This window comes from Semicossyphus pulcher, unplaced genomic scaffold (assembly GCF_022749685.1).
Source record: "Semicossyphus pulcher isolate SPU_LCO1_2020_fin unplaced genomic scaffold, fSemPul1.0.p SCAF_18, whole genome shotgun sequence".
Lineage (NCBI taxonomy): Eukaryota > Metazoa > Chordata > Actinopteri > Labriformes > Labridae > Semicossyphus > Semicossyphus pulcher.
In genome coordinates, this window is record NW_027211691.1 from 18,694,308 (window position 1) to 18,713,672 (window position 19,365).

At 41.9% G+C, this 19,365-nt stretch overlaps 1 protein-coding gene across 1 annotated transcript in view; it reads left to right on the forward strand.

Moving 5' to 3' along the window:
* The window catches only part of pou6f2 (POU class 6 homeobox 2), a 70,758-nt gene that overhangs the window by 18,625 nt on the left and 32,768 nt on the right, over window positions 1-19,365 (forward strand). The window contains exon 3 of the mRNA XM_069667788.1: window positions 1,816-2,035. Within this exon, the coding sequence (XP_069523889.1) occupies window positions 1,816-2,035 (220 nt within the window). The remainder of the gene's footprint in view (window positions 1-1,815; window positions 2,036-19,365) is intronic.

Genomic DNA, 19,365 nt, shown 5'->3' on the forward strand with positions numbered 1-19,365 from the left:
ACCCACTTCCTCGGAAAATACATTTGAAGAGATTTTCTGCTGTGCAAAATATCTCCGAGCGATACTTCTGATAACATATCTTTGCCTCTATGGGTATGACTTCACGGCTTCCACTTTAACTAATGTGAATGAATGGATACATGAAGAGACGAGAGTGATGTGTTATATCCCTCATCAAAAGGGTGAAGTGCTGCTACTTTTTCGTTTTTTTATACATTTGAAAAGCACTGTGTGTTTCAGGCACATTTCTGTGGTACCGGGGATTTGTTCAATGGGATGAAACACAAATCACTCTGCATCTCTGGGAAAGAGAAATCCTCAGCTCTTTGGCAGAGATTGGATTTGATGTCTGTCAGTACCAACAGCAGTGTGTTTTTGACTGTCAGTCTGTGACACAGCGAAGCACAGAATTCATCTGCAAAACAACCGCATTCATCATAACACATTGATTAATGATACAGCCACTCCGGTGACATCTGCTTTATTGCTTTACTCGTCTCAATTAAGCATCCCAGAATATAACATGGTGTATATATTCAATTAAATGCGGTGCCCTTACTCTGTGTTTTACTTCTGCAAAACAAGTGTTCTGCAGCAGACACAAGAAATACAGACAGTAATTCATATTCATTATTCACCGAACACAGAGGAGTTCATTAAGAGAATCATTTCATACATCTCCTAACATATCATACTGGTACTGTAGACAGTTTGTTTACATAAGAACATATTATCATCTTAATTATTTCAACCAGCTGTGTTGATGAGATATTTGCATGAATGTTTATGGTTCTTAATAAGTGTAATGTACTACATATTTGCACATATTTTGTATTGCTTTTTTTTAATCTAATTCTTATTGTCTATTTGTATCTAAATTCTTTTTAAGGTCCCTGGCAGCAGGAATACCACTGTTTAATAGCTTTTTACTTATTTTTATTCTACCTCAGCACCAAGTCAAATATCATGTAGTGTCAACCTACATGGCGATAAACTTGATTCTGATTCTACAGTATCTAAAATAATATTAGTAGTAAAGGGAAAAGGAGGATTAGCTCATAGTGTTCACATTAAAAGTCACTGAATAATTTGGCATGGCTCAGTTAAAGCGACGGTGCGCTACGAGGTACAGACAGGTACGGAGTAAGGATGCCGCGGAGGACTGTTTAGCCCAACATGCATTTCCCTCACCTGTGCTGACATTCTGCAATGCATGATTTAAAGTGAATCATTCATTGCGAATTATTATATGTATTGGTTTTACACATCGGTTTGACACACATTTGTCCTCTAATAAGAGACTAAGAAACACTTTACACAGGGACCCCACAGGATCACATCTTGGACAATGTTTTTAAAAAAAGGAAGACAGTGTAAGTATGAAAAGTGAGGTACAGCAAAGATTTTTTTAAAGGACAGCTGGAGAGAGACAGGAAATGTGGGGAGTAGAGATCGGGGGATGACATGCACCAAATGATCGGCAGACCGGGAGTCCAACATGCGATCCTCACTATACGGGGCTTCTGCTCTACCAACTGAGCTAAACCAGCACCCCTATATCATTTTATTTGGTGCAGTTAACACGTCAAATGGGCTAGAGTAATTTAATGTCATCAGAAGTAACCCCATCACAGCACAAACATGTTACACACAACTATAAACTGACCAGGACACAATAAACTCATATTTTTTCTTTGTTTACAGTCACTGATGATCTTTCTGGTGATATAAACAAAAAAAACAAATAAAATCTTAACTTGTATAACCAAAGATATTATGTGTTGTAAGTGTGTTTTTTGTGTGTGTCTGCTGCAGTCTCTCCTGGTGGCCCAGCAGCTGGCCAACGCAGTGGGCGGCGTGATGTCAGGGGCGGCGCCAGGCATGAACCAGCCCATCCTCATTCCCTTCAACGCAGGCGGACACCTGGGGGGGCAGCAGGGCCTCGTCCTCTCCCTGCCCACAGCCAACATCCAGAGCCTGGTGGCTGCTGCTGCTGCAGGGGGCATCATGACCCTCCCCCTCCAGAACCTGCAAGGTAAGAAAGAGGTCACAATAGAAATCCAGCTTTTTTTCTTTGACAAAACGGGGTCAACATGATATTCTAGAAAGCAAGTAGAAATTAATTCAGGTACAGGCGAGCTAGGAAGCGGATGGATGCTCTAAAAAGACGTGTAAAATCCACTGTCTCTAGTCACACTTTTTTCTGTTATACTTGATGATTCATATAACAAGAGACTCAGTTTGTTATACGCCCTTTGTATGACATCGAACAGTTTGTTTTTTCTTTAATAAAAATGCTTTACAAAGCCCTGAACAGGTAAGAAGCCTTCAGGGGTTTGTATCCCAAAAAGCCGCTATCCTCAACCCGCCCAGAGGAGCAGCCGTATTAATTACAGGTCAACGTTTTGCAGTGCAGCGCAAAAGCACTTTATGCCTCTTTCCTGTGCATAAGAGTGCTCTGTACTTCACTTTTTTATCTCTTTCCACCTCATCTGTCCATCCACATGGCTGTACTTATCCTTGCCTTTTAAACTTTAATGCCCAAGTGTTCTCTTTTGATCATAGTTGTAAATGGTTTTCATTTTAATGTTTAAAACATTGTCTCTTTTATACCATTAGATTGAAGGATGGATGGGGAAACCGTCAGTCATAAATCTTGGATGAGAGAGCCGCACTAATGTAAAAAGATGCCAGGCTACATGTAAAGCAGTGTGTTTTTCGGATGGAGATTACAATAATGCCAGTGCAGCACAAAGTGCAGGGAAGGCTCCGTTCGCGTGGGGAAATGGATGGACAGATGCCCTGAGTGAGGAAATGTGGAGGTAGAAGCCTAATGGACACAAACATGCATAAATAACAGCAGCCATCGCTGTGGGCAGAGCTTTTAATAAACCCGCATCTATCCAGTCAGCCCTTCAATGTATCCATCAGTAGTGGACGATAATGGGCCCAGCAGGCCCTACTGACTCACACTTCAACAGATCTTCCTCCCGGTACGTGAGGAACAACCCAGAGGCCTGAGTGATCCAATGAACTGATCAACGAACACATTGTCAGGGTGTCAGAATGCCAGAACAAACACCTCTCAGTCAGCCTTATTGTCCACTGCTAAACAAACCAACAGTCTGCAGTCCAATGCCCTGATAAAATTCCCCATCCATGAGAGAGCCGAAAAAAATACTGTTTTGGAGAAATGCCTCTGTGGCAGATCTTTTTTTAAGTGTGCGGACTGACAGACTGCCTGTTCGCACGTCCTCTTATCTGAAGGGGATGCATTGAAGGGACCTCCGTGGAGAGAAAGTGACACAAGTCACGAGTGAAGCTAAATGTCTTGACTGTGTCCGGGCCCCTCTGGCCACGCGACGCTCCTCCACTCTCCCCTGTCTGAGTTCATCACAGCTCCGTTGAATGAGGCCTGCTGGCACAGCACCTCTGTCAGACAAGTGCAGCTCTAGCCTCTACCCCCGCGTCCCCCCTCGCGCCCCCTCCCAGCCCCTGCGGGTCTCCAGGCCTGATTAATCACAGATATAATACAGCGCCGCGCTGTCGCCGGGGAGCAGTCAGCTCATTTCACGACCTCAGGAGCGAGTGTGTTTTACAGCGCTCACGCTGCTAGCTAATTAGCGTCAGATCAGACACAAGACAACTGTGAGGCACTGTAATGAGACTCCAGGAGGAGCCCAGCCAATGGCTGTATTTAAATGTAATGAGGCGGCTAATGACCAACTAATAAGGCTGTTTGTCTTGGGGAATGAGCTGCTGAGGATGGAGGAATTGTGTTCTTTACATGAAAGCTGGCATGCTTGTAGTCTGCTTGTAGTCTTGTCTCAGAGTCCTAGTGTTAGTGTGAATGCACTGTTCAGTTAGATATATGAGATCAAAATTTGTTGTTTTAGTCTACGTTGCTGTTGCATCTTAATGAGGGAAATTGAATGAAAGACAAAATGAGAACAAACAGCAACAACAGAATCTTTGATCATATGTTTTGATCACGCTAATCAAAGCTCGCGCTGTGAGAATGAATGCTGCTGTGAGCTTTAGGAGGGCAGCTCTCAGACTGTGATGAATAACTATCACTGTAATGGGGTTGTGCTACAAAGTTGGAGCGGTTGCTTAAATAAAACTGAGCAGCATCTTGTGGCAGACTCAGTAAACACAAGCACCAGTGTAACTGGTTATTTGTCAGAATGATTTATGCCTGCGAACATGCAGTAAAAACAAATTCCCAATGAAACTAAACAAGGGAGAAAGTTATCTTTTGTGACAGAGTGCACACAATTCTAGCTGACTTCACAGAGGCAGAAAGTAGGTTGGGTCATGCTAGAGGTCTGTAAATATGACGGCTCGTAAGAATGAAAAAATCATACATGATTTTTATATATAAGTATGTACAAAGCGTGTGCGGCTTTTTATTGTTAGATGTGGTGCTAACTTTCTGCTGCATTTTTAATAGGTTTAGATTTCACCTGATTTTATAACAAGCAAAGCATGATTACCATACTTGTAAAACTAGCTGTATCAAAGCACTGTACATGTAATGCCCAATGGGAGGAAGCAGAACAAAGTCTCGTCTGTCTACTCCTCTTCTCTATGACTCACTCAAAGGTAATGCAAGAAGCTAGTTTACTGGAGCTCTTTCATATTAATAAGCACATCCCATCTTATTTGCTCTCAGCAGAAAGCCAGGCAGCGCATCACATCAGAGGACTGAGTTCTAATGGTGAGGTGCGAGCATTGTTCCTCTGTACTCGTCCGCAGGAAACACAAAACAGCACTCAAGCTTCCTGATAAAGGTCGACATCCCACTCACCTGCAGTAATGAGACCCGGTGTCAACGCCAATCAAAGGCACGTCTACCGTTTTGATGAAAACGCTCTGCGGTGTCGTTCGCAGGTTGCCGGTGTTGGCGCGATACAAATTAGGGAAATCACTCTGCTCATTACAGCACCAAAGGGTGGGCTCCTGGGGGAAGAGCCAAATGTTTCCACACTAGTTAGACATGTCAGACTGCATCTCTTCTGCCTCAGCTGACTGCTGCTCCTTTAAGAGGTTAGATCACCGGGCCGGGCCACTGACTTAACCTCTGCCTGCTGTGGGAATGCCTCCGTGTCCCTTTACCCATTATATTAGCAGAGCTGGAGAATTTCAAGCATCCTTTTTGGGCTTGTTACAGCCGCACTAGTTGCTCATTGCGGGCTTCTTATTTCCTCACGTGTGTCTTTGTGGAATCATTTGGGGACAAGAAAAGAAATAAGCTATTGTTTGTGTAGCAGAGGAGTGCATTAAAAAGGACCCGGTGCTCGCAGCCCACATTTCCTCACATCAACATCTGCCATCTTAACACAATAGAGGCCAAGCCCATCCTTTCTCCCTCATCGCTGTTTAATTTGAGGTGTTCTGAAGCAGTATGTATTCCACGTCGTCCTTTAATGATTTAACTTTGCTGTGGTTGTAGGATGACTCGCAGGGGAGAGAGCTGCATTAAATAAATAACAGTGATAAAATGTAGACCTCATACATTTCAAAGCTAATGCAACTAGCGGTGCAATAGGAGCAGCTGCACACAGTCCTGGAGCGGTAATTTGATTGATTTGTTGTGACAGCAGCCAAATAATTGAGAGTGAGAGGTGCTGGCGGAGATGAAGCGCAAGGCAGAGGCAGGTTTCGCCAGGCAGTCCCAGCAGATATGGCACCCGGGTTCTCATCTCCGCCATTGATATCTGCCAGTGGTTTATTGTTTGTCTTCAATAAGCAGCTTGGAAACGCGCGGGGTTACCGCCTTTGTGACAGTTTGGCGACGGAAAAGAAAGGGGGGAAAAAATCACCAATCAAAATGTACAGAGGAGCGATGAGAGGGTGGGAATCAAACACACAAATTTACACTCGCTGGTTTACTGTACATCCACATATGAACACACAGACACTCCCATGAGACTCATGATTTCTCCTCTGATGTCTGTTTTGAAGCTGATATGTAAGTAAATTTCCCCCCTGGTGTTTCACTTGTTGCAGATTTGTTCTGAATTCAGGATACACATTATTCATTTTATCGCACGAAAATAACAGCAATGATGCACAGTGCATCTGAATACACAGACTGATTTCTTTAATATATGTATCCCAAGATATTTTATGTCTTCTGTCTGCTAAGAAACAGTAGTGCTGTTTGTTTTAACCTCCTGGCTCTTGACTTGTGTTTGGTTTCTGTGGATGGTGGCAGTGTCACTCCGGCTCAGCCATGCCACAGGACAGCACGCTGCCAGAGCCTGAAATAGAAAGAACAGAAAGAAGAAGAAGAAGAAGAAGAAGAAGAAGGGGGGAGGATGGGTCTTTATGCTGGTGTGGAGGCGGACAATAATATTGTTAATCAGATGTGGCTGCGTCTGCTCCTCCACAGAAAACCCTGACATCTGCCCTCACTGGTAAACACTAAGGGAAGCAAACACAAGACGGTCTCTCTACATTACACACCGAGTCTGTCTGCGCTGTGTGTGCAGGGAGTCTAATGCATTTATTTAAATAGATGTTGTAGAAGTGTAGAATGACAGGAGGTGGAGGTGTCCAAATAAGGAGTCTGAATGTTCACACATTTACAAATTAGCTTCCAATTACATGAATGATTAGAAACACGCGAAGTTCAATGCAGCTTCTGTTCACTCTGCTCCTGAGCTGAAACAGTTTGCCTTTGCCTGGTGTAATAATAATTAGGGTTGGGTATCGATACCGATTCAATGCTGATCAGTGCACCTCTAACTTGGTGCATTATCAAAATTTTTAATGTTTACAATAAGAATTGACTCCAATGAAGTTACAAAATGTACTTTTTATTTACCATGACAAACACACAGCTGTCAACAAAATATTAACAGTTTTATGAATTAGACAGCTTATGAACTTTTTTTTCCACATGGTCCATGGTTTTGATTAAACGAACTGGGCTTCAACTTCAAGCGAGATTTGACCACGAGATCTCATAGCGCATAGCAGAACAAAACCACATGAGACTGAAGAGTTATGGGGAAAGGCAAATTGCATAACAACATGCCGAAAATACACTCGCACCCAAAGCCGACGCTAACAGAGACGAACATAAACATTAAGGCAAACTAACTTACATATTCACGGACGCACGCGCGATACAAAAGAGTCCGTCGGCGATCACTGATGTCTCTGTAGTAGGTGCAGTAAACAAGTCCAGGCATGTCTCCCTCACTTTCGGGATGCTGAGACATGCTGCATTTAGGAGCGCTCAGAAAAGTGATCAGACACGTTTTTACACGTATTTTTAAAGATCAATCTCGGGATTTATTAATCTGTATTGGGTCATTCAAATGAGAATCGATTCCCAGCCCTAATAATAATATTGTACGTTTTTAAAGGTGAAACATGCACACAGTTTAGTCCAATCAACCAATTTAAGTCAACCAAGTTAGTTAAATTAATGCTGTCAACAAATATTCTGTATTTGAATATATAACCGAACTATAATAAAAAACGGATATTCGATTATTAAAATCAATCTTCAATGTGAAAACAATCAGTACTACCGCGGCTGTCGCGCAAGCTCTCGTATGTCCTCGCGTGCACTCTTGTTTACGGACCATCTTTGAATGCATCACAACGTCACTTTATACGTTAATAATTAACTTTAAACAGGTTGAAACGAGCGAATACAACAACCGTGTGGCGTGTGGCAATGATGGAGGAGAATTCAAATCCCAGCCCGGCCGGAGAGAGAGAGATTCTCACGCCCAGCGTAACAGACAGGTGTAGGTATGTTTATGTTTAAATAGATATACCCGTCTCAGCACAGCTCGCTCAGGGCGCTCAATGTCCGTTCCTCTGTAATTATTTTTTTGGATTATAATGCAAGGTGTAGGAGCCTATGTTGATCTTTTAAAAGGCATGTTTAAGTCAGTTTATCTCTTGTTGTATCAGTATGTCCTCACGACATATTGTGTAAAAATTTGAATAGTTCGAACCTGTGTGTTTTTTGGTAGGAATTATCGAACGTCCAATTTTGACAGCACTACAAGAGTATTTTTAAATAACCTGAATCTTTTCCAAAATTCTCCGCACACTCATAAATGCCGTAGATGTCTGCACATATTGATTAGATATCCCAACAATTATGCACGATCAATCAAGTTCATCTCTTCATTATCGCATAATCGGCCTTTTGTTCCCGTTCAGTAGATCGGTCGATCAGAACTCTGAAGCAGCTCTGAATCCGTTCTAAATTACGATACATAACACCGTGTTGTTTTCATGATATTTGCACGCTTGTAAAACGCTTCCAGTAAAAGCCCTGACCACTTGGCCCTGGAGTTGTTTTGTAGAAATTACATCCCACTTTTTTCCTCCGCGCTGTTTCCGAAAGACCTGCTAAAGGTCTGCCATACTGCTGAGGCGCCATCCCGAAGCTTTCAGCAACAATCTGTAGTCAAGCATTTTAAATGAAAATTGATTTGTGATTTACATGGCCAGTGAGGGGAAAATGAACTTATGAAATGTTGTAAATGAAATATTAGACAAGGTGCAGTGGGAGAGAGCACACAGAGATGGTAATCTTGTGGAACTGGAATTCCCGCCTGGCAGGACTGGGTGACATTTTACATTTATCTGTGTTCTGCATGAGCTGTAATGTTAATGGTAATTTTATGGGACTGAACCGGAATGGAAATGGTGTTATCACCGATTGCTTCAAATGTGGAATTGTGTAAAGTAGCACAGCTGCATCCTTTATTTCCCATTCCTCAGTAATGTGAGTTATTGCGTGATCTGTTCTGTGAGGTTGAATGTGTGTGTTCAGCCTGTTTTTATCAGTGTGTTCTGCTTACAGCACCTTATAGCACACACCTCTGCCACGGGATGAAATACACCAACTGGTTTATTTTGATATTAGTACAAATGCCACATTGCTATGTAAATGTGTCGCACATTTATTCTGGCGGCCTTTGCTTTCGCTCTTGATTTCCTGTGTGTTAGTGTCTCACAGGTACTTTAGAAACAGGATTTTAATGGCTGTTTCCTCATGTTGTGTTGTTGACATGATTTTGTACATACATTAGTATGCGTAGAGGAATGTCTGTATAGAAATAATCTATAGTCTTTAAAATAGTGTATCTAAGGCTTCATTTTGATATATGCTCGCTTTTAATCTAACTGTACATAACATTATAATTTAAACGCATCATCAATATAGATCTATCATGGACTTAATAATACAAGCAAATCAATGTAGCATTACGCTCTAATCAATACTCCTTACACTCGGACCAGATGTTCTAATTTTGATCGATACGTTGTGCACTGAATGTTTCCTGTTCCCTCTCCGGCCCGTGCGCAGCAGCATGTATGGATTTTCATACAACTCGTTCTTCCATGTTAGGAAGAAAAGAAGCAAAGAGAGAACAAACGGAGTGATCCTGCAGCAGCAGAGGAGGAGGAGGACGAGAAGCTGTGGGAGTCTGGGAGCCAGCCTGGATCACACAGAGGTCATTTTTAAACACGCCTCTCCAGTTCCCCGTGTGTGAAACCAAAGAGTCCGCGGTGACATTTGTCAGCAGATGGTATGGAACCAAACCCCTCACCAGCGGGGACGTCTTAGCCGCTGCTAAAAGCTATCTGTGGTTACTAATTGCTGACCAGGGCCTAATTACCTTAATTAATGGCCACGGTATCTGGGGGCCAGATTTGTGGGAGCTTTTATCAGTATCAGTGCAGCTTAAAAGGTCCCGCAGGAGGCCTGAGGAGTGTGCAAGTCCCGTGGGTGCTATTTCTGGACTAACTGCAGACACATCACAGATGGATCCTGTGGCATCAGAACAGGACGGCGTGTTTGGAGAGAGATATCTGTTACTCACAGATCACAAGTAAACCTCACTAAGTACATCTCAGGCTAGAGAGGGAAAAAAATGCTTTCTTTCTTTTCCTACTGGATGTATTTTTCTACTTTTCTCTCTCATACACAGGAGCCCGTTTCCTGAATTACACCGCCGTAATTCACGATGACAAAGTAGACTTAGCACCTTTTTCCACAGACCGTGGGGGGTTTTGTTCAGTGAGCCCTCACTGTGAAATTAGCCCTGGTACTTTTCATTTTCCAGCTGCAGTGAAATGGTTAAAAGACACAGATCAGCCAGTATGAAAATAGAACTGATTCAACAAAATCTGCTGCTTCCCCCTTGCTTGCACCTCACCCATCCAGCAAAAAAAAAAAACACTCCCCTCCTTTTCTCCCACTTCCCTACTATCCCATCTCCACCCCCTTCCCCCAGCCCCGTCAGCCACCTTGTCCGCATGTGGGGAAAGGCTTGTAAGTTTCGGGTGCATACATTTCTTTTGATGATATATTGTCCCGGTGCGGAATTTCATTTACTGCTGCTGCCCTTTGCTGAACCTGTTGCTAGTCAGTGAGCACGATAAGCGTATAAGTAGCATGCTACTTCATTCATCATACATCGTTCTGGGCTCTCAAATATCTCATATGCGATTCAGGAAGAAACTACTAAACCGGCACAAAGGATCCCACCAGGATCAGCTGAGGTTCCATTTAACACTGTGTACAAAATCGAGCGCACTGTGTTGTTATCAAACACACATTTGCAGTGTTCTGCAGCACATTAGCCTGCATTTCATGGTGTACATGTTGTTTATGTAGCAGAGGGGAAAATGTATCTCAAGTGCAGTGCTCGTGTTGTACATAATTCCATTCACATTGCGCATTTTTGCATGCATTTTGAAATCTGTTTTTTCCCTCAATCATAGTGGCGCCTCTGTGTTGTATTAAACAGCATTAATAATCACAAGAGGCTCAGTGTCACTCAGAAGTCTCCACATCACTAAGGCAGACAGTGTTGTGCTGCTGGGCATGTTGTGCTGTGTGAAAGTGCTTACACGCTCCCTCAGACAACCAAAGGGAATAATTAAAGACAGAAGATGGAGGCAGAAGAATGGAAAGCAAATCCCATTGTTTGGGGTTATTTCATCCCACTGAATTTCTTTTTCTCACTTTCTTTCGCTCTCTTCTCACATTCCTTTCCAAATGCACTGTGGGTATGTGGCGCGCTATCAAAAGCATATGTAAGCGAAGCAGCGCAGAACAAAAGCCCTATGATGTCCTCCTCATACCCACAGTGTCTTTTGATTATTCTACAATCATTTTATATCTGCGTAAGTTGGAAAGGAAGGGAAGGCTTAATAATCCCATAATATACAATACTTTAGCTGCTCAGAAACCACAATGCAATGCTTATTCTTCTAATGATTTCTTCAAGCCCTCAATATCCCAGTTGTTACCAAAATAATCCACAATTAAATTCAAATTTAAGGTGAACTCGACTATTAGAGCAACTCTACTCCACTCCATTTCTGGAGCAGTAAATGCAGCCCCTCAATCTCTCTCTGCTTTTACTGTCAGTCAGAGAGCACTCAGTCATCTCCGTGCATCAGGCCCGCAATATTGATTTTTCCACCCACTGAAACAGCCGCATGAACATAAATTTTGCATGAGGCTTTTACTCGCGGCCTCCGCTTTGGTCTGACGACACATGATGGGACCATGAACACGCTGTAATAACCCAGTCTGTCCCGCCTGGCAGATAGCCTCTGTCTTTTTTTAAGGAAGGGGAGGGGGTCCGGCACCTTGTGGACTCTGAAGGACAAAGGCAAGGGACCCCTTACTGGGCACCACAGCAGTGTGTCCTGTCCATGTAGTATTTGAAATCAGAGTGAAACTCCTGCGTCTCTATAATTGGGGAAATCTCTTCATGTACACCGGAGGTTACGTTTTTTTTTTTCATCATTATTGTGTTGAACAACATGGTAAAATGTAAAGTTAAATTAGTGCATCAAAACTTCCAAGTAATGCATAGAAAACAGGATCATTTCCTTTATGTTGAGGTTTCTATAAATCTAAAGGTTAAAGTTGAACAAATGCTTCATCTCGACTTCATTAAATTGGGTTTTGTCCGAAAGATCCAGGTTTAAGGAGATTAGTTTTAGGCCATGTCTACATGAACACAGGTAGAGGTTCTTCCCTCCTTCGTTAAATAAAAACCCCGTCCACACAAGCACGGTTATACAATGTTATAATGTTACAATTTCACTTAGCGACGTTCATCTGAGAGTTAATGATCGATGCATTCATACCCGATGGATATGCCACCGGGAACAATTTGAGGTTCAGTATCTTGCCCAAGGACACTTTGACATGTTGACTAGCAGTCAGGGATCGAACCCCCAACCTTTCGATTGAGAGACGACGACTCTACCTTTATAAAAAAAAAATCCCTGTCCAAAATAAAAAGCTAAAACACAACAGAATCACTGTCATGAGAATGCCACACCAACAGGTGGCGATATAACCCGGTCATGCAAAGAAGAAAAAGAAAATCACAGCCAATCAAACGTCTGAAAAAATCTATTTCCGGGCTGCTCAATATAGTGGACGAGTTACTGTACTACATGTGTAAACATGTAAAAAGTCCTGTTAGCACGGTTAGAAGCATCACTGTTTTTGTCACGTCTGTCATTTCGCAAGGAAAGTCGCCTCATTTGTGACGCCTCACAAAAGAGATAACGGCGCACAGCCTGACGTCACGAGCCAAAAATGGCGTTTACCCCGTCTACACGTCTCCGTGGAAACAGAGTTTCTAAAAGTTTTACAAAAGATCTATTTTCAGTGACCTAAAATGCCATTTGTGTGTGGACGAAAGGCCAAAACACAGAGAAATAGCCGTGTACATGTAGACATGGCCTCAGCCTTTCATAAAAACAGAAGCAAACATCAGACTTGTGCTGCGCAGGACCAAGAGCCTGCTGTCCTTTTGAAATCACACATTAGAACCCAATAATTAAACTGAGTAACAAACCTTAAAGCAGAGAGAGTTTAATTAATTCGGGAAATTATTTATGTAGGCTTTTGGTTTAAAGAAAATGCCCCCTCTTTACAAGTTAGCACATAAAGCAGAGATCAGTATAAAACACAATAATCTTATTTTTTTCCTCTCGGGAAGGAAATCCTAAAATAAAACTGGCTCTTACTTTCCCTCCGACCCCCTGTAACTCTCCTCAGGGCCCCACGAGGTCCCTAGACCACACTTTGGAAATCAATAACTTAGCGTTAGCAACACACAAAAGGGCAGCATTATCGAGCACACAGGGATTTTCTTGTATGTGTAACATCTCCATGGAGAGGATTTGATTCTTTGAAATGCTTCCCCCAGAGTGAGAATTCTACAACACAGCTTGATATTGCCTTGCATCACAAAGTGAAAGCATTATCTCCGGATCCCTACAAGCGATGTGGTTTACTCTCTAAAATCCTGTGGCTCCGCGACTCCACTCAAATCTTAACTGCCTATATTTTGTCTGTAGTGGCTGAGTTCCTCCTGCAGCAGGACTGGAGCAGGGATATTGCCTGCTGTGGCTCTGAGTAATGTTTTTATTCAGTAGCTCACTAGTCTCTTTAACGTTTCATTTTCTCCATGTTTATTCCAGACGTTGCCAAGGCGGGAATCTATTTTCCATTCCTTTAACACCATTACCGATTGTATGGACCAGCTGGTAAAAAGGAATGTGACACAGATTAGTGTTCAGGTTGTGTTAAGAAAACCTGTGATGAGAACATTTGTTTATTTTTCTTTGTTTCTCTGCTTTGTGACAACGAAACGTGCCATGGTTTTTCTTCCAATATTAAGAGTTTAAACAATAAACAGATACATTTACTCAAGTGCTGTACTGTAGTATACAGTTTAAATAACACTTAATTCTATGTCTTCATTACATTTCAGTGGGAGATAGGACTTTTTACTCCACCATTTATTTGACAAACTTAAGTAATTTACAGATTAAGATTTTACACAATTTACAAATGATGCACATTTTTTTAATGAACCATCTAAAAGTATAAAAATAATTTGAACTCGCTCCACCTGCACCAACTGCAACATGTTAATGCATCACTAATTATAATCATGTATTGAAATATTTATAGTGATATAATAGCACTGACAGTCATTATGAGTACTATTGTTTTTGATACTTTAAGTGCATTTCAAAGGATTTAAACTCTTGTATTTAGGGCCTGTGTCCACTAATGGCGTTGATGCGCTGGTAGCACCTATTTTCTATACAAACCAATGCAGTTTTCAGCGCTCAGCATCCTCAGCGCATCCCTTTGTCGCTGTGCTCTCAGCGCTCACAGTTGAAAAGAGTTTAACTTTTGCAACACCGCCGTGCTCGTCAGTTACACTTCCCCCTCACTGGCCAATTAAAACCAAGAAGGGGCGGGACTTCAGATATCAACTTTGTCAACATCAATGGCGGAGGAGAAGCTAATTTGTTTGTTTTTTTATAGGGTACAATTTGTAGGTGTATAACTGCTGCTAATGCCAGAACACGATTCCTTTTTATGATAAGATAGAATTTGATTTATCCCGAAGGAAATTATAGTGCCAGATTGCTCTAAAAATACAGCTCAAATATAAGTGAAAGCATACAATGCAAAAGAAACAGTGCCTAATAGAATAGCAATATAAGCCGAAAGTAATGGTGGCAACTGTCAATTTTGTTTTTTATTGTAAAATTTCCTTGAATAAAAGCTACTAAAGGAAGCAGAAGTGCTGCCAGACAACCTTTGTAACCGAGCAACAGTAAGCGCCGGTAAAAAGCGCTCTGAAATTGAGGTTATGGGCACTGCCATCGCAAAAAATTAGCTGTTAGTGGACACAGGCCCTTACAATACAGTACTCCTTCTTTAGCTTGAGTAAAGTATCTAAATCCTTTCTTTATCACTGTTAATAAGCTAAAAAGGCAAAATAATGTTGGTTACTTTTTCATTTATGAAGAATTTTTTTCATGTCTGTTTTAAAATTTAACTTATGGATGCACCTACTGGTTAAAGTTTCCAGTTAATATGAATTGATCCTAAAGGGAGATAACTAATGTTTTTTAACACAGCCGAGTGTTTCAATGTGACACAAAGTGACCGAGGGTGATCAAAGTTAACAGCCGAGTGCAGAAACAGTGATTTTATCCACTCCATCCGTGTACAAGTGCTCCGATCTAATCCACCGAGTAAAAATGACCTTCCTTTGACCACCTTTGTAATTACCACATCTCATAGAGTCTAAATCTCCTTACCTCCAGTGGAGTAATTATCAGTGTGACTCACTGAAAAGGCAATTGAGACAGTGGTTTATGGACTCCCATAGTGGAACGTGAGGCAGAGCAGTAATGGGGAGCTTGTTTGTCCCCTCTCACCTCTCTTGTTGGAGAGTGACAGCCGTGTTTAGACGAGAGCAGTTCCTAAAAAATACAAGGTGGGTCACATCGGACGATTTCATTAACTCCTGGCAACCTCTGATTAGCTGTTAATTTACAGCGTTTATAAATGATGCCAAAGACATTCAAACTGTACAGAAGCAGTTAGCGATGATTTGAGGTGAGGACATGTTTCTGTTCTCGGTTTGATGATGGATCTGAGCTGAGTAAAAAAGGTGATGCACTACTTCAATAGCAATAACCATCTCTTTATGTAAAGCATACAGTGCCCCCACACATATGATGAAGGGATTTATGCACACACTTGTTTAGATTTCCTTTCTTCTTTTGAACTCAAAACATTCTACAAGTAATGTGAACTATTTTTCATTTTTTAATGGCCACAAAACTTGAATAACTTCAGCATTAGAAGAGACATCCGCCTTCATCTGACCGTATTTAATGCTGTGAGAAGGACACACAGTTTGATACAGTGAAAGATAGTCACAGTGCTTTTGTGCAGAAGTGATTACTTTTACTCTGCTGTCATTCTTCATGTTGGCCTTGGCTGGGCTTTTTCTAAAGGGCTATAATATGATGAGCACCAAGTCGCATATGCTTTCTAGACAGCCTAAATGCATCAATAGATGTTTCTGTGATTCTTTAAACGTATTTAAAGAATAAATTTCTTTCAGTACATTTTGTAGTAACACTCAGTATGACAGGAATAGTGTTTTAGATTTACCTGCAACAAAAGCTAGTGGATGACCAATAGGAGATTTTTGAGACTGATGCAGATTATAGAGGTGAAAATTCACAGATAAGAGATTTGAAAGCCATTATCGTGAGTTTTTATGCTTTAATTCTTACATGTTTTATGTGGATTGTGCACGGATATGACGTTTCAAGGTACTCTGCAGGCCGCTTTCTATAAACATAACTTTGTACTTTATGTGCTGCAGACAGCTAAAGGCTATTGTAAACGGCTCTTGATTTTCCTCGCTGACGGTCGCTTTCCTTTTTAGACTGTTTGCTTCATCTGAGCGTCGAGTTTGTTTCTTTTTCTTTGGATTTCCACTTATTTTTGAAGTTGTTTCTGTAGTCATCGATCTTTTCTTTGTTTGTTCAGCCATAGTAGATTACTGTTTACTCGCAACACTTGCAGAGAGCGGAAAAGCAGCCGCTTAGCTCCGCCTACCCTCTCTGGCAGACCAACCACTGCTGGCTGATGGAAAACGCGTCACTAACTGGGCGCTGCTTGTGATTTTTTCTGCAAAAGTTGCCACAGACACCCAGTCTGTAATACTGCAAACGCAAAGGCTTTCATCAGTGGGCCACAGGCTCAATCACCTTTGTGTTACCTCATTCCGCGACAGATAGAGACTTAACAGACATTTATTTAAATGAAAATCTTTGAAATTATTACTTTAAGCAAGCAACAGCATGACACCAACATATCAGATGTCAGCGGTCAACGACAGCCGTCAACATACCAGCTGTATCTAGCCGTCCAATAATATTTATGTCTCTTAATATTTGAATTAAAAATATGCTCTCTGAGGTTGTCCAGTTTAACTTGGATGCTGCCATCTTGTTAAACTTAAATCACCACGCATTTACGTGAAGACGGAGGGCATGTGCAGAAGAACGCAGTCTGGACGTAATCGGGTCAAATCATGTACAATTTTTCATTTGATCGCTTTATGAACAGGTTTTAACCACCGTCTGCAACCGATTGAATTTTTAGTTTAGTTTAATTTCCGTTTAGGCCTTTTTATTCTTATTGAGGTGTTTATATGGAGCATTTTTATTCAGTTTGTGCTTTTAAACTGAGTATAATTGGAATATTAGACTCCATGTAAACCCAGCTTATGTTTTACATCATTTTTTAAATTGACCGATTATTGGCCCATATCGGTCTGATGATATCGGCAGGCAGATATATCGTTCGTGCTCTAGAAATAAAATCCTCATACATGCAAATCACACACACATTACTGTAACATTTTGTCACCTTTAATGTCCGGCATGTTCTTCACAGTGAGCTTCAGTGTGGCAGACTTTTACAAAGTTTGGCTTCAGCCCGACTACACAAATGATACAAAGCACACTCATAGGGAACAGCTGTAAATGTAGGTGTTGTGCACTGAGAGGAAAACAAGGCGTCGAGCTGGAATCAGCCTCAGAGAGAAAAGTACCGTAATAGGGGGGTTGGCAGGGACTACTGAGATAGCGCTGGTAATGAGAGAGCAGGCTGCTTCTTCTCCCCCCCCCCCCGCTTCACTCCTCAACCGCACAGGAAACAAAAATAGCATTTTGTCTGACGAATGAGCCGGCTTTGACCTAGCCTTTCGACCTCTGACAATCAGTCTCGCTCCGTCCTCCAGTACTTCACAAGCCGGGGCCGGGACAGTCAAAGATAACAGTTGATTTCTTCTGTGGCACTAAAGTGAAAAAACTCTGAGGGAGAGATGGCAGACACTTCTTCAAAGCGCTGAGGTTGGAGGCCGCAGACGACTCAGTGCTGGTGTTTCGCACTCCCAAATGATCGTTGTTAACTGTTTAAATGGAGCACAAAATGCAACAGTTCAGCTCGTATCTAGTCATTTAGCTGCGTGAATCTCCGCTATGATCTGGCTCAGTCCTCATTATAAACATTAACATAGGCGAGTTGTGACAGCAGTGAAAGTGGGACCCATGCTCTTACACCCCTCCGGCGTGATGACTAAGTGGGAGCGAGCGCTGCTTGTAGAACCAGTGAATATGAAACACAACAAAGAGACAGTGGGAGATATAATGAGCACTATAGGATCCCGGCACCCTTTTGCCCTCTCTCCATCATAAGTGAAGCTCCCGCTCTCATCCTCGGCCTTGTGTCTGCTGGAGGAAGGAGCACAAACAATTAGCTGAGACAAGCCGTTTGGATTATGTGCTCAACCAAAGCAATCAGACAGCTGTGGTTAAAAGAATGAGCTTCAAAATGCCAGTTGCCCCGTTAGAGGGGAAGGGAGGGTCAGTGGTCCTGACAGTCTTAACAAGATGACAGAATTTATAAAGCACTGCTGTTAAAGAATATAGTACCTGCGGTGTAGCCCTTATAATAAGGCCACATGGGGCTTCTTCCATATTCCCTCTGTATTTGTTTTCTTTTGCCTCATATTTTCTGTTGTACCTCTTGTTCCTCGGCGTAATGGTCGGCGCTGGAGGAAATTCTCCGATCGCCTTTGATCTTCGCCGAGTTTCGATAATTTTTTGACAGAAATCTCATTTCACTCCCCTTTTGTTTTCTCCGTCTCTGCTCCCTTTTATTCCATCTTTAAATAGGGCTCAACATTTTGTCGTCGCGAAGTTGCAAAAGGAAGAGAGCGGGTCCTGTCAGGGGCTCGGCACTCGCTTAGACAACTTGCCCCAACATTTCAAGTGAGAATTGGACTCTCGCCGTTTGCACAGATGATATATAATTCATGGCGGGGGTTTGAGAGAGGTGTCAATGTGTCAGGAGGTAGAAGAAATGTAAAAGTGGACTGTTTACTGGCCGAGAGATGCTGGCTTTTCTTTTGCTGCTGCAGAGGGAGGAAGGAGGAGGGCGATCTGATCTTCATCAAATGTTCATCTGTGGCCGTCCTGGAGTGGTAGTGACCACACTAATCAAAGACTTGTCTGCCCTGATGTTTTATTCATCTTTCATGAGGCAACCATACGTAAATTATTTAAGTGCATTGATTCCGTATGTATACAAGCTTGTCTTCGCTCGTGTCCACAATTGTTCTGCTGCATTATCAATAGATTATAACAAACGCTCTTTTCAACCAGGGTGTGTTAGTCAGTCCTTTGTGTTTCGGCTCATTGTAACAGTAGACTGTACATACTTTCTTGTAATGAAAGGACTGTGTTTCTTTCAATGTTATATGGAAGAGAAAATAGAAAAGTAGTTTCTTTGAGTAATTTAATCTTTTAAAAAATATACTTTTATTTCTAAATGTTGAGGTGGATTTTGTTTGTCAAAGTTTGACTTTGATGGCTGCAAGGAAATTAGGTTTTAAATTTATTCAAAGAAGTTTTTTTACTTTCTATTATGGGAATTATCTTAACCTTAGT